At 49.3% G+C, this 15,828-nt stretch overlaps 1 protein-coding gene across 1 annotated transcript; it reads left to right on the top strand.

Moving 5' to 3' along the window:
- Positions 1–3,319: 3,319 nt before the first annotated feature.
- B3GNT9 (UDP-GlcNAc:betaGal beta-1,3-N-acetylglucosaminyltransferase 9) lies at positions 3,320–15,701 on the top strand. The gene is made up of 4 exons (XM_032999005.2): positions 3,320–3,400; positions 3,569–4,036; positions 11,366–11,408; positions 12,278–15,701. Exon 4 carries the CDS (start codon positions 12,342–12,344, stop codon positions 13,587–13,589), a length of 1,248 nt encoding a protein of 415 aa, XP_032854896.1. The 5' UTR covers positions 3,320–3,400; positions 3,569–4,036; positions 11,366–11,408; positions 12,278–12,341; the 3' UTR covers positions 13,590–15,701.
- Positions 15,702–15,828: the final 127 nt, after the last annotated feature.

The raw sequence follows: 15,828 nt of genomic DNA, 5'->3' as shown, positions 1-15,828 counted from the left end.
CAGTTCTCACATGCCACAGCTGCTTACAGTTTGCCAGCTGAAAACAGTACTTGACTCATAAGGAAAGGGTTCAGCACTACCGATCGGAAGCCCTTCAAAATCATGAGCCAGGCCTTAAGAAATCATCAAATTGTCTTCTGGATTTTCATAGCAAGTCAAATGAAAAATGAATATTGACAGCGTGCAGCAACGCTTCCCAGGTTTCCATTTTCAGCTTCAGCCCTACCGTGGAAGGGATGGACACCTGGATTATTTTTAATGCAAAATGGGGTACTAATATCACAGCACTGCAGGTTACAGAGCTTTAGGAAAAAATGAGAGCCTCCAGGTAAAACGGCTTGCTGGAATTTCATAGCTGGGAAGTGTCTGAACTGTAGCCGTTTCAAAATTTGGGGGAAGCTGAGGCAGAAAAGAGAATATACTTTGTACCACTGTCAAGATAGGGAAAGTGTAAGGCCAAAAAAAGCGTGTAGGCTTAGAGTTGAGGAAAAATACTTGTCCAGAGGAGGCATAGGTGCTTGGTGCAGACACTGCCCCAGAAAAAGGTCTTTTCCCAGTGTGAGGAAGCTGTGGGGTTTTTCCTTACCTGTTAATTTTGCCATTCATTTCAAAATCCGCTTCAGCACTGGGAAGCTGTCCTGCTGCCTGGGTCACCGTGTCGCCTCCCCTCTGCGGTTTCAAAAGGTACCTTAGGGCCACATCTGAGGCCCACACCACAGCTGCCCACAGACTCTGAAACCAAAAGTGAGCATGTACAGCGATGAGGAGCCTTGAATGCACTTAAGCTGCTGGTTAAGTGAAAATTCTGCTATAGCCATGAACCTCTATACACCTTAAACCAAGGTGATACTAGAATGGGAGGCAAGAGGGTTTCTTCAGTCTAACCCACATATTAGGGTGTGAACGTGAAATTGGTGAGATACAGGGCTTTACACCAGAGGTGGAGCTGGCCATTTGTCTTCTGTAGAGAGATGGGCTCAAACAGTGAGGCAGTTTAAGGCCTAGAGTCAAAAATTATACTCCTTTTCTTCTCTGGATTGAATTTTAAAGTCACTGGAGGGATTAGGCCATACATCTCTGATTGGAGTCTGTAGAAGATGTGTGGTTAAGTCCCTTAGTCATCAGTGGAAAAATCTCTTGCTGACCTGATTCCAAATTTCCATGATATTCAGCATCAGATGTGGATCAGCCATCTACAGCTATGGACTGCAGTGCCATGTATACTCAGGTCTAAGATGTTCAACCTCCAGTGAATTGTCTTTTATGATAAAAAGCACTTTGGTCTATTTTTTTTCTCCATTCTTTTTTATAAATAAATATATACTTTTGATGAAAAGTGCCTCAGAGACTTTCATTAAACATTGAATGCAGTAGTAAGAAGGGGGTTCACCAAAGTGTTGGCCACGTTGGCTATCACCAGCTCTCAGAGGAGCATCAAGCTGAAGTGTCTGGGTGCACAGCAGGGTCCTGCCCCACGTCACACGTTTCTACTGACACACCAAGGCTGGTGCCCCACCTGCAAGTCAGTGGCTCTGATTTCAAGTCGAAACCAAGCAAAGCCACCACACTTGTTCCATTTCCAGTTGCTGCTTTGGTGAGCCTTTTTTAGCAAACGTGGCCAGAAGGGGAGGTTTGTCCCGAGCCTGGCACCCGGCAGAACTCCCCGTGTTTCGGTGCCACTAATATCTGGGGCTCCTCCAAGGCCACAGCATCGCTGTAATCCCAAAGCGCCTCGCTGTTAGTGAGCGTTCTCCCAAGGCTGCCTGCCCCGTAGGTGGGGAGCCAAGGAGCTTGGGCATTAAATCTTCTCCAGCAGCTTTGCACAGGAAGCCACTGGCTGACCTGACAGCTGCCCCCCGGGGAAATTCCTATTGCCATGAACTCCGAGCAGAGCATTACTTCACCCTGAATCACTTAAATCTCAGACAGTGCTCGGAAAAAAGCACAAGATCAGCCCTTCTTTATTTACCACAAAGCTGTATTCCCAACCGCACGGCTCAAGGCCTGCAGGAGTACAGCGACGGGGCGCAGGGCTCAGCGGGTGGAAGGACGGTCGGCCCGTGGCCAAGTTTGAGCCGTGTGCCATCACACTAACCCGGGGCCAACGGGGTTGACCTACTGGTGAGGGTCGGTGAGACCACCGGCCCAATCTTGCGAGACTGAGCAACGTGCCACGGGACAGACCGAGGGCACCTTTGCTGGCGGTGAGAAGAATGAATCAGCCGTGCGTCGGCGCCCAGGGAGCCAGGTACAGGTGAGACGGTGAGACAGCCACCGAGCTGGAGCACCCACGGGGGAACTCCTCCATCTCCCAAGCTCCCTGCGTGACTCTCCAAGCCGCCGCAGCCACGGAGGCACCGCGGCCTCTGTTTTCACTGTCACCCCGTGGGAGCAAGCAAAAAGGGGAGTAGGTCCCAAAACCTGGGAGGGGCGGGAGGAACACGGTGGAAATACCTGCTGTGAGTCCACAGTGGTTTCGGGGAGCTGACCCCCTCACTCCACAGCCCCCCCCCCCTCCCCGAGCAGAGGTGGGCACACACCGGGCTGCTGTTCGCCTCTGAGACCATCACCTGCCTCCTTACAGAGGAGAGATGAAAAATAGCCTGGGAGAAAAAAGATGAAGTTTCCCTGTGCCAACACAAGGTAAGCGCAACACTGAGGAACATTTACGGCCGAGGTTTCCAATCAGCAAGGAACTGCTGTGTTTCAGAGTTGCAGATCATGAGGAAAAGGCTTTCCCAGCCTGGAGCACCTGAACGCAGGGCCTGAGGGTTGTTCATCAGGAACGCACCCACGAGACAGCTTTTCATGGTGACATTGTTCAATAAAGCGAAAAGGTTGAGCTGAAATTAAAAATACAACAAAAAAGCACAGACAGTTGTAAAAAAGCATTTTTACATTATGTTTAGAAAACAGTTGGGTGTTTGCGAAAACAACAGAGTAGATCAAAACATGCTTTTATGACAAGCTCACTGTAAATGAAAATTTTGCATACTGGAGGGACCATGGTCTGGGCACTCCCCAGACTCTTGGCCTCTGTTAGAGGAATCAGGGTCATCGCTTCCCTCGTAGAGACAAAGAAACAGCCACAGAGATAGGAAGTGCTGTGGCCACAGTCAGCTGGCAGACCGGTAGTGATGGCAATTTAGATTTGGCTCCAAATAAAAATGTTTTGTTTTGAAGTAATTCAAATTAAATGGAAAAAAAAAAAATGGGTGGGGTGTACTTTTTGTTCAGTGTTTTGGGAGGGACCCTCGCATCTGTCTTCAGCCTCCACACTGCTCAGCCCCCGCCTCCTCCCATCATTTCCCTACTAGAAAAAAAACAAAAGCAACCCCCAAGTGGATATTCCTTCTGAGGTGAACCCAACCTCAATTTCTAATTTTGAGCCTTTGCCAAGGTAAGGTAAATGATCACAAGGGGATTTCAAAAAAAAGAAAAACCCAAAAAACAGATTGGGGAGGGGGGGAAAGACAGAAAAATTAGTATTCTTCCTTACTGAAAAAAGTTAAAGAAGAAAACGGTCTCTTTTTTTTTTTTTTCTTTTTGTGGTTGTTACTTTTAACAGGTGGAAGAGCAGAACTGCTGGGAGTCCCCAGCCTGGCTCTGCGCTCGGTCCCTCGCCACCCTCGCCACCCTCGCCGCGGTGCCGGCGGCCGGCCGCCCTCCCCAGCCCGCCGATCACGTGTCGGGCGCTTGGAACCGGACCCGGCTCCTTCCCCTGGTGCGGTTGTTCCTTCCACCACGCCGCAGCCGGCCGAGCCTCTGCGAGGAGGGAGCCCCGCATCTCGCCCCTCGGCCCCCGCCGGCCCCCGCACCCCTCCCCGGGAGGCAGCCGAGCGCGGCGGAGCTTCGCCGGCACGAAAGCGGCCCAGAGCGCAGGGGACCCGGCGCTGCTTTGCTGGGCGAGGGTTTCCTCGGTTTCTCTTAAAGGCTGAGGAATGTCTAACGCTAACCATATCCAGATGTGCCTGCTTGGCAGCCCGCTGCCGAGACGTTACCGAGGGGACGCAGGAGCAGCGCTATCAAACGGGATGTAAGTATCTGTTATCTATGCTTGGGCCGGGTGGGCTGGGGGGAGTTATGCAGCAAGCGGTGTGAGCTGCAGACCGCCCTTGCTGCTCTCCTTCTCCTCCAGCCTGTGGCTTCTCTTTTTTGCCTTGTTGCTCTTGCAACGCTGTCGCATGCGGCAGCCTGAACCGCGATGGTTAACAGGCAGCAGGGTCGGCTACAGGCTCGCAACACGCAGGCTCCAGCTACCTCTGCTTTACGCTTCACTTTCCAAAGCGCCTTCTTTTGGGTGTTTTAGGTTGTTTTTACAGAAGAAAGTTTGGGGCTGCTTTAGACATTGCCTCCAGTGGTCCGAGACGGGGCTTCCCCCCAACAGTGAACATGTCCCAGTGGTGGCACGTTACATTTACAAGCCACTCCTTGTCAGTAAAAGGACATGAATCTTCCCCCTGTGTTACACTATTGCATGCTTTGGGGAAAACATGGGAATTTTCAAGCTCCCTAGCGTTGTGAAGAAAGACAAAAATTCAGTCCCGGTGAAACGGGCAGTTACCGATCGCACTTTTTAACAGCTTTTGGGCGGATTCTGATAAATTTATGCATTGGGTATCATCTTGAAATTAGTGGGGCAATCCAGAACTTACTCCCTCTCCCATTCGTGTCTGGGTGTAACAAGACATCCATGCTAATGCACTGTAATTGCTGCGTTTTGGGGCACATCAGGCAAATTATTTACTGGATCAGAAGAGGATCTGGCAGAGAGCACTGCAGCCTGGGGAGGGCTGGGAAAGGAGGGGACTTGTTTCGGAGGGGCTGTTTCTTACCCCTTCATGAGCCTGCTGGGTTTTATTCTCCTCCTGGGGCCGGGGGAAATGAATGTTTGCAAGAGCGAGGGCAGGTTCCTCACCCTGCGCTTGGCTGCTCCAGGAGGGGCCTGTCTCCCCAAGGCACTCGGGGTGTGAGCTGAGCTGCTGAGCTCGCCGGAATTCTGAAAATCAGACTGCCTACACTCAAGACTGCATCTGGATTTAGGAGCGTACCTCTCGAGGCTGGCGAGCCCGTGGAAGATAATTGCTCCTTAACTTCTCCTGCCTTGCAGGCAGCTGGATGCTCTCGTTAGAGACGTGGCGTTGAGCTTCGGAGGAGCTGGAGTTCTCCCTGTTTTTTGGGGCCGGTCGCGGCGCGCCTGGCAGCCGCGCGGTCCTGCCCGGGCACCGCCCCAAAAGGGCCGGGGAAACCTCCGGCACTGCTTAAATGTGGCAGGGCTGCTGGCCCCAAACTGTGCCATGCGGATGCGAGTGGCTTCCCCCGGGTCAGCCGGGCGTCACGGGGATGGCCATCGGGCTCCCGAAGGAGCGCAGACATCTTAGCGCCCGTCTCCAGCCTCCGCACAGCCGCTCTGCACTTCCTCGGCCTCTCAGTTTGCACGCTTCATAAAAGCTTCACCGGCTGGGGAGAAAGCTAAAAGGAGGCAACTGCAGCAGCCGTTTGCAAGCAGTTGGCTGAGGTGTGACTGGCATTGCGAAGGCAAGGCTGGCAGTGCCAACCGACCGTAATAAAATGGGACCAGCCAGCTGGGAAGCTGATGGAACCACGTATTTCCAGACTGGGGCGAGCAGAGAGGTAAATAAGGCACCTTGTCCTGTAACAGCACGGATCTCATCTGTTTGTGTGCGTTGGCCTGAAAAGAAGCTCCAACGGGGAAGCTGGAAACTGTCTTTGGAGTGGGGCCTGCGTTTTTGTTACCTGCTTGCTCAACCAGCAGAGCTTTCGCCTCCAGGTGCTGCGACGCGAGTCACGGCAGCGGTGGTGCCGCGCCGGCGGACGCGGGGCCGGAGCGCGGCGGGGGCCGCGAGCCTACCCCCCGCTGCACGGTGCTCGGCTGGCTCACCATCCCGACCCCGGGGTAAAGCTCTCTTAAGACATTCAGCTAATTAAACCCTACAGCCTGCTCTCAGTTTGTTTATAGACTAAAACTTCTAAGCAGCCGAACAAGATGGGCTCTTCTTTCTGGTAAGGCAGCTCAGCGACTGTTTTGGTTACATCATTTCTCTAGGGTCTTGCGCTTACAACATGCCGAAGGGTGTCTTTTATATTTCAGCCTGCCCTGTCTTCTAGGCAAGGAGATCAGATTGTTCAAGCATCGCTTTGTAATCCTATAGCTCCAAACGAGACCTCTTCACAGGCACCCTGTAATGCAGGGAGAAGTAGTCTGGCACCAAAGCCGCGTGAAGCATCAACTTTGATGAGGTTATTGACTTTGCCTGGAGGTGAGGCAGAAAACCAAGAACAAAAACCAACCAACCAAAACAAAAAAGCAACCATACAGGAATAAAACTCGTTAAATGACACCTGAACGTAGAAAGGAAATATAGCTTCTTCCCCTGCTCCAACACAAAGAGCTATTTTTCCTCCTTAAACACTCCAAAACCAGCTCAAACCATTAAACCCGAGTTGTTTCATGAACATTTTTGTACGTGGGGCAGAACAAACCCAGCGCTGGAAGCTGACGCATTTCCCTGTGGGTACCCCCAAGAGCCCAGACACGCATGCGATGCAAAATGAAGGCGAGTTTTTGCCTGCACAAGACCCATACCGAGATAACTCCACTGAGAGTTTGAAACATTTGCCTTTAGCGCTTCACTCCAGGTTTCTGTACAAGGGTAAGAGAAGGACGGCGGCCCAAGGTGACTTGAAGGGAGCGAAACAAGTGATCCCCACGCAAAGCAGAGAGCTACCCGTGCTTGCACGTTCAGGAAGGCATTTAAACTCACCTGGTGCTGACACAGAAGTCAAACACTCTCCTGACCCTCGGGGGCTTGGAGGATGGACCAAGCAGGAGTCGGTAGGAAGATGTAGTCACCAGAGCTTCAGGCGGTGCAGACTTCTTGACTCCTGGTCTGGTGGGATACAACTAATCTGTGCACACCCATTCGACGCAGTCCCGGCTGCAGGACGGGCACAGGGTGTGTTGCTGCTGTTGCTGGTGGGTTCTTGAACAGCGTCAGGAGGTGGTGACAGAGGAGGAGCAGCACAAGGTGAGGAAGGGCCTGGGAGCTTCATTTGCTCTTGCTGAGTGAATCAGGATGGAAAAACTGCTGGAAATGAGGCAGGAAAGGGACGCGTGTGCAGACCTCCCTGCTGCAGGCCAGAGCCCCTGCGTCTCAGCTATATCAGCACTGAGTGTTACAACCCAACTTTGTTCTCGGGAAATGTGTTCAATCGACATGAAATGAAAACAAATAACCAAAACCCCAAGCGTTGCCTCACAGCACCCCTACCACCCAGAATTTTCCAAGTTTCCCCGAAGACTGCAAAAAACCCTCATTGAACCTACTGGTGCTGAGTCCCCAACCCTTTCTTTAGCTCATTTTAGAGAGAAAAAGGTAAGACATCTCCACCAGCAACCACAGCCCCACGTATCGCATGGCTCACACAACATATGCAGCCCCTCCATTGCCCAACCCAAACCTACCAGTGGCAGCTCCAGCCCCAGGAGCGAGAAGGGGAGCCAGGAGGGAGCTGGAAACTCTGCGCCTGCAGCGGGGCAGCAGGTTGATCTGGGGACAACTCACAGCCACGCTTGGTGCGGATGGCTGCTCCCGTGAGCCGGGCTGGGACGAGATTGCAGCAGAACTTGTTGCTGTGTTTCGTTCACTCGTGCTCGGTGTACCACATTTTCAGCTTGTCTTGCTATCACAGCTGCTTTTCCCGAGGCTGTGTGGGTTGAATAACCACTCTTCAAGGCACAAAGCTACGTGCCAGAATCACCAAGCCTTCCTGACTGAATTCGGGGACAGGATCCAGAGGCTTTTCCCCACCTGGGCCCATGCGAGAACTGCCAAGGGATGGAGATGTGACAGCTGCTGCAAAAGGACGTTTCCAGGATGAGCTCAAGGCTTCACGTCATTCAACTGGGAATGAAAGACTAGCAACTTTAAAAAAAAAAAAATTAAAAAATCATAATTCAACTGCTTTTATTGCAGCACTCCTTGGCCATATTTCTAAATCCTCCTCTCAAATAAATGAAAACCAGGCGGAGGACTGGGCCCTCTGCCCGAGCATGCAACAGCGCCGGTCAGACTCCCTGCCTGGATGCTCACCAGGGAGCCGTGTCCGGCTCCAACCACTTCTAGCTTTCGAGCATTTTGTTGCCTCTCGGGCCAAGCAGGCTGTGGACCCCTCGGTCCTTCCAGCACGTTCCCTACGTACGGACTCCTCACGTTCCACCCCGTGGGTACGGCCCCTCTCAGCCTCTCCCCGCAGCCGGCGCAGCCCTCCAGCATCGCCGGCGCCCGCAGCCCAGCACGGGACAGCCCCGACCTTCCCCGGGACCCGCCTTGTCCCGCTGCCGGGGCAAACGGCACCCTTCAGACCTGCTCCAGCTGGACTCTAGATCCCTCCTGTAGCCATCCCTGGGCAGCCAACACAAAGAGGGACAACCGCCCGTTTTTCCAAGCTGGGGGGGACACGGGCAGCAGCGTTCCCCGCGGCACTGGGTGATGTGGCAGCTTTGTGGCCCAGCTCCGTTTCACCGGTTGGACGGAGATCCCTCCAGCAGAGGCGAGCCGGCCGTGGCCGTGGACACCCGGTGAGATGCTGTGCATCAGGTATTTTCTGCTCACTCTGATACCCCGGTAATTTTTTTTTTTTTTTTTTTTTCCCCTCCTCTCCTGGTGACGAGGCGGATGAATAATCTTTTTGGCTCTAGGATGTAGCGGAGCGCCTGCCAGAATCATCAATCCCTCTGAATTCAGGAACAAGACAGCTTTTCCCACACTAACATCCACAGACAGAGCACACACCTGTGTAATAATCGGGGATACTTCCTTCAAAAGAAGATGACAAGTGGAAAATCCATATAGTTTGATCAAGGATTCACTTCAAGGGCTGGCAAATTCTTCTGAAAACTAGCTGTCTATATTCAGCACAGAACTGTTGTTTCAGCATGAAAATCACTATTTCAGATTATTTTCTTTCAATAAATGAAAACACAGAAGAAAACCCAGGATAACAGCCCAGGCTTGTGACAATTCAGGGTTTTTCTTGGCTTTTTCAAGGGCGCTTATTGCCAGATTCTGAGATGCTGGCAAGATAAATCTGTAAGTCATGGAAATTATGAGTTTCATGACACGAACATTTTATTCCAAACCCTCGCCGATAAAATTAAACACAGGAAAGAGCCAGGACTTTCATCCAGCTCCTTAATTACCATCTGGAGCCTGACAGCTGAAATAAGATCAGAATTTTGCATAGAAAAGGAAAAAAAAAAAATGCTATTACAGTGGGAGAGAGACACACCAACACCCCAGCGCTACCAGGGGCTGCACATCTCCCCCTCGCTTCGGAGACGGCGTGCACAGACCTTTGTAGCACCTCAATAAATCTTCCCATCACAGCAGAAGGAGCAAAAATACCTCAACTTCAGTTCTCATGAACTTTTTGAGACAGGATCTCTATTTTAGGTAACTCAACATCACTCAGCAAATATTCTTGCTCGTGATGGGCAGAAGAGGGGCAGACTCTTTCCTCCTTAGCGGATCCGGTTCGGTGGCATGTCCTGGGTGTAGTAGGACCATCCTTTCATAGCCCTGGAGCTTCTGGAAAATTATTGAAGGCAGCGTGAGGGAAAGCCTGCTGGGAACTGTGTCTTGACAGTGAAGGGATGATTTAGCACAGATCCGAAACACAGTGGGTCGCTGCAGAGCACTGCAGTCAGGACTTGCCGAGGGTAATTTGCACACGACAGACGTGAAATGCAAACTAACATCCTATATGAGTTAGAAGGCACTGCTTCACGAGGCTGAAAATAGTTATGAGCCAAGTCATGTAGCAGAAAACATAAACAGAAAACAGCTTCTGATTATTATAAGCATTTTACTAACCATTTATGAGAGATCAGAGAAAATTCTACAATCCTGTTATTAGTATCAAACCTATGCTGGTTAAAACATCTGCCTAGCCTAGGAGAGAAGCGAAAGGCACAGTAAAATAAGCCATCAAATGGAGAAAACCCCAGTAATCTCTATTAGAGGCCAGAAAACGGCAAGGAAGAAGGCCTGAGGAAAAAACTATGGTCATCAGGATAAGAAGGAAGTGATTTTAAATCCACTGGGATTGCAAAAAGCCTTACACCAAGGCACAGATAAGCCATTTGCTAAAATAAAGTTTTCCGAAATACTGGAGACAAAGCAGACTAGGTCAGTAAATATTTTGGAGCTGCACTGGTGAAAAAGATTCGTGATACCATATAATGATGAAATACTCTCCAATTCAACAGTAACTTGGAGATGCAGTTAACCAGTAATGAAAAAGCAAAGTATTTTTAAATTATGAGGACCAGGTAATGTGCATCTAAGACTTTTAAAGGGAGGGGCTGGCCAAGAAACCAACTGTTTCAAAAATTTTGCTTTTTCATGAGTCTTGAAATATTGCCTAGATCCCACAGGGTCTGGAGGTAATGTTGTGCCACTATTTTAATACTTCAGAATTACAGACCCGTCAGTCTAATTTTGCGCTTCAAAAAAAATAACGTTATGGACAATACAAAATCGATGGTTAACAAACAATTAGCAGGCCACACAAGCCACGGCGGCGCAAAAAGCTTTGCTGAAAATGGATGCCACTGAAGAAAAGAGGGTCCTGCTTTAGGTCACACTCACGCCGAGCAGCGATGTCCCTGCCAAGCCCTTCGCTGCCCCGTTGGATATTGGGGTCGGTAACGTGACTGCTGGGCTCGACTCGGGGCTGAGCATCCACCCGGGTGCTCCGTGGGCTAACGGGGCTGAAAACGGTGAGCTGTGGGGATAAATCGTGTAGGAAGCTGCCAGGCCTGGCTCCCCCACCCTTTTCAGTCCTTCGTAAGGAGCGAGCGTTCCTTAAGCGAAGGCAGGCAGCCGTACAACCAGGCAGCTCTCCATCAAGAAGCTTCTGGATATGATCTCAGCTAATTCCAGACAGACAGACAACTGTAATACCTTCAAAGGTAGCTTCTACTAACGCAGCGCGGGCAAGATAGAGCTGTGAATCACATACGAGCGTTAAAACATTATCAGTGGACGTACAGAACATCTACGTGCATTTGTGGGCACGTTTTTGGGTGGAGCTAAACTTTTAGAACCACGCTCCTTGCTAACGACCGTAGGGATTGCAATTGTCACCTGCCTTCTCGGGGAGCTGGGGGCAAGTGCCGCGTCCCCTCTGTTCCGAACAGCGTGACTGCACGTGGGGTGGTGATGAGGACCTGCCTTTGCTGCAGACACTTAGCCAGCTCTTTCCCTGAACTATGGCTACATGCTGCTTTCTGGCTTCTTACTACTCTTTCATTTACTTTTGTTTGTTTGTTTGTTTGCAGTTGAAGAACTGATTAAATGAGACAGAAGATCTCTGGGAAAAGTGTAAGTGCGGAACCGAATCTTGTATTTCAAAAGGCAGCTTCATCTATCACACGTGAATAAAACATTTCTACCACCAGGCTCTGCCTTGCTTCTGCATATTGGGATTTAATTGCCCACCTCTTGCTTACTGGTTCGGGCGATTTGTCACAGGCAAAACACCCGTGGCCCCTTGTAACCTTGTTAATGGCAGTTATTTATAAAGGTTTAATATTTTATAGAGATTACTGGCAGCAAAAAGGCCCTATGTGCATTCGAGAGTGTGCCTAATGTATTCATTCTGAAAGCACAAATCATAGTTGGCTTACAGGAGCTGGCTCTACGTGCAGGGAAACGCCAGCGACACTCTGCTGCTGCAAAGTCTGCCCTTCAGCAGCCAGCTCTGCACCGCCCCGTTTTGACAGAAAAAGGGTAAATGGAGCAAGAAACAGTTATCGAGTTAGGGGGAAAAAAAAAAGGGGGGGGGGGGGGTGGGGGGTGTGTGCGGGAAATCATCTAATGATTTATGGGAGAATGGCATTGTTCATAATTTTCCACCTTGTTTTTCCCAAAGCAGTGAAACCTCTGAAATGGCAAAACGTGTTTGGCAGAGGGATGTAGGAGGAAGGGCTGATTTCGTGTTGTGCTTAGGCAGTGCTTTTCTGGATGATGGATGACTGCTTGGTGACTTAACTAACCAAGTCACAGAGCCAGAGCACTAGGATCAGCCTCTGGTTTGCAACCCGTGTGCCTTTTGGCAAGTTCCTCAGCACGTCTCAGTGTTTGTCCGAGTAAAATGCACTTTGCTGCTAGTTGGTGTTTCAGTTAGTCTTGCCTGCATGCTTCAAAGCTGCCGAATCCTCATTGCTGACACACCGTGTGCTTATTTACAGATGGACATTGGTGCCAGGCAGCTCAGACACAGCTTTTAACAGTCCCAGAAACACCGCAGAGACAATGAGAGTTCGTCTCAAAGGGGATGCGATCTGTACCCTCTTCCTGCTGGTAGCGCTTTGCTCTTTACTTTACACCCAGCTGGAACATTTGGTCCCGGCAGGAAACAAGGAGCCGACACAGAAGAAGCCTTCAGTAACACCAGAAATATTCTCTGACCCCAGAGCACCTTGGAGACTGATGCCAGCAGAGGCAACGGTACCCAGACCCCAAGTAACTCCTACCGTTAGACGAACAGAAGAGGCCAACAACAGGGCACAAACTACAACTCCACCTCCCTTGGCTGATTCTGCTTTCAACTTCAAGCACTATCTCCTGAACAAGGATAACAGGAACTTCAATCTCCTCATTAACCAGCCCAAGAAATGCAGGAAGACACCTAGAGGTCCCTTTCTGCTCATCGCTATCAAATCAGTAGTTGAAGACTTTGACAGACGTGAGATTGTCCGGAAAACTTGGGGCAGGGAGGGTTTGGTGAATGGGGAGCAGATCCAGCGAGTGTTCCTCCTGGGAACACCAAAGAATAGGACAGTGCTGGCGACGTGGGAGACCCTGATCCACCAGGAGAGTCAGACCTACCGGGACATTTTACTCTGGGACTTCATGGATACTTTCTTTAATCTGACCCTGAAGGAGATCCACTTCCTGAACTGGGCTGCTGAATTCTGTCACAATGTGAAATTTATTTTTAAAGGTGACGCCGATGTTTTTGTCAACGTTGAGAACATTGTTGACTTCCTTGAGAGGCATGACCCCACTGAGGACCTCTTCGTTGGGGACATCATCTACAATGCCCGCCCCATCCGCGTCCGGAAGAGCAAATACTATATCCCAGAGACCATGTATGGGCTAAGCATCTATCCAGCCTATGCAGGAGGAGGAGGGTTTTTGCTGTCCAGCCGTACCATGAGGAAGCTCTCTAGGGCCTGCAGGGAGGTGGAACTCTTCCCCATCGACGATGTCTTTCTGGGCATGTGCTTACAGAGAATCAACCTCAAACCCATTTTGCATGAAGGATTCAAGACCTTTGGCATTGTCAAGCCTTCTGCTGCCCCACACCTACAAACATTTGACCCTTGCTTTTACAAAGATCTCATGGTAGTTCACAGTCTGAAAGTTGCAGAGATCTGGCTAATGTGGAACCTGCTCCACAGCCCACGCCTTTCCTGTACTCAGAAGAAGCAAGTGAAGAAGCCTTTCCAATGGAAAAAGAAAGCTCAAACAACAACACAGGCATCACCCCTCAGATAATGCAGGCAGACTGCAGCAGAAACACGTAGAAAACCAGCTGAGAAAGGGAACCTGGAACTGCTGCAACCAAATGAACCTACTTCAGAAGCAAAGTATTTTAGCACATCTTATTTACAATGTTAAGAGAAGGCGACAAACTATTTCAGGAATTTACCCAAATTCCACATTTGCACACACATACCGTGTAGGTCCTTCTCCATTAATGAGTCCAAATAATCGTAACAGTGTATTTAATTTATTATTATTTATTAGAATTATAGTAGCGCTTAGTGGGTCAGTGCGTAAAAGCACATTGCAAGAGGCAGTCCTTGGAGATTTTTCGTTGTTAAAAATGTGAGAAATAAAAGAAGATAGAGGCTAAGAGATGACGCCAAGGAGCGCAGGGATCGTTGTCAACTTGTTACCTTGACTCAGACTCATTGAGAAATGACCAAACTACACAGTAACTAGACTAAAGGAATTCAAGGCACCTACTGTACGCTCAAATCAAATCACTGCTGCCTGGTGTGCTTTCTGTAGGCCTCGTAAGAAGAAAAGAACAACTAACAGCTATTGCAATGGGATCCGATGCGTTGCAGATAGGGTAGACTACAAGAAAACAAACTGGATGCTGAGGCTGGCGTGGCTGGTTGAGCAAAGGACAGGTAAGTAGGTAAACTGGGAAGGGGAAGACTTCCAAAGGGCCTTTAAAGAAAGGACAAGAACGTTGAATTGATCCCTCTGAGTCTTGATTTTTCATTATTCATAGCAACTCCTCAGTTCATACATCTGCTCCGTTAACACACTCAGGACTCAGAGGACCAGTTTTTGGCACTCCCATGAGCTCAGGCTCTCTACACTGTGCTGACTGACATTCAGTGAAAACTCAGTCATCCAACAGTATCTGATCTCTCTCACCATTGAATCCAGATCTTCAGAAGGCTTGCATCTGGAGACATCCTTTGGCCTTCGCTTGCGAGGGTAAAACCACAGAGCTGCTGCTTGCGTCACATTTGGGAGCTTCTTCAAACCAAAAGAAAACTTGTCAATGGACTGGGCTGGTTTCTATAGGCCTCAGTGCTCTTGCCTGGCATACAGTCAACTGCAAAGAGCAGCCAAGACTTTTCATATTGCTGCGGGTGTCATGTGAAGGGAGAAAGTAGTCTTCAGACAAAAGGGCTTCAGAATAAAAGCCTTTAAATTTACTGCCAGGAAGCAAAAAGCACACAGCAATCTTTCTGTTGGGCTTTCCAAGTTTCAGTCGGTCTGTAACTTCATATGTATTTTAAGCATCGGATAAGAACACTGGATTGCTTAGTCTTTCAAAGGACAGTCAATGCTTTGAAGTATTTTGTTTTTTTTTCCAGCAGCAGATTAACTTAAAAGAACATCTTTTTCTTGGACATCAAAGAGGAAGTAAATTCCTCTAAATCAGGGTTAAAGCACTATGAAATTCATGGGGCAAAGAGCCTGAATTCACTGCTGATACCGTGTGTGTTAATTCTTTTGCAATTTCTTCCCCCTCAACAAAACTCCTATCCCTCAGAGAATCCCTGATGTCATCCCTCTTCAGGAGGGCACACACACACAGCTTCAAAGGAAACTACAGTCAGTCATAACTATCCAGGAAGCTGCTCTCCCTTGAACAGAGCCTGCAGCACAGCTGCATTTCATATCTGGGTATGACCTTCCTCCCAACCCCAGCAGCCCAGGCTCAGTACTCACATAAGCTACTCCCAACACGGAGGAAAGCAGCCTGGTACTACCTACTGGTAAACTGTTAACAACAGTCTAACGTGTTACCTTCATCATAGGAGTTTAAGCCTCACAATAACGTATTTCCAAGGAAAGGTCAGCTATATAGAAATCAAAAGACTACGTGTTGATTTGGGATATTTTCAGGATGCAATCCTGAAATACAAAAATGCTCATTGTGAGCTTCACAAGGAGCTCTGTAGAGTGTGGAAATAAGCCAGAGCCTTGCTGGTGGGAGAAAGCCAGTCACGCCCCTGTCTGCTGATATGTGTGATACTTACGTATTTATGAACTTGTACAGAAATGTATTACCTCTGATTAGTTTACGGTTTGGGAAATTATTTATACCATAATTAAAAGACAGCATGCAGAAGTGCCTCTAGTTGTCAGAGTGAGTCCGTCAAGTACATCTGCACACACGCTGTATGACTAACACCACAGGTGTTTTTTGTGAAGACAGTAACATGAAAAATACATTATTCGTTATTTTGGATAACTTGGCAAA

This window comes from Tyto alba, unplaced genomic scaffold (genome assembly GCF_018691265.1).
Source record: "Tyto alba isolate M040663 unplaced genomic scaffold, T.alba_DEE_v4.0 Super-Scaffold_26, whole genome shotgun sequence".
Classification (NCBI taxonomy): Eukaryota; Metazoa; Chordata; class Aves; order Strigiformes; family Tytonidae; genus Tyto; species Tyto alba.
Note: the sequence above shows the minus strand (reverse complement) of the source record. Positions and strands in the feature narration are given on the sequence as shown.

What these genes read in the sequence shown, in the direction of transcription:
- B3GNT9 (XM_032999005.2), top strand. Translation starts at nt 12,342, where the DNA reads ATGAGAGTTCGTCTCAAAGGGGATGCGATCTGTACCCTCTTCCTGCTG.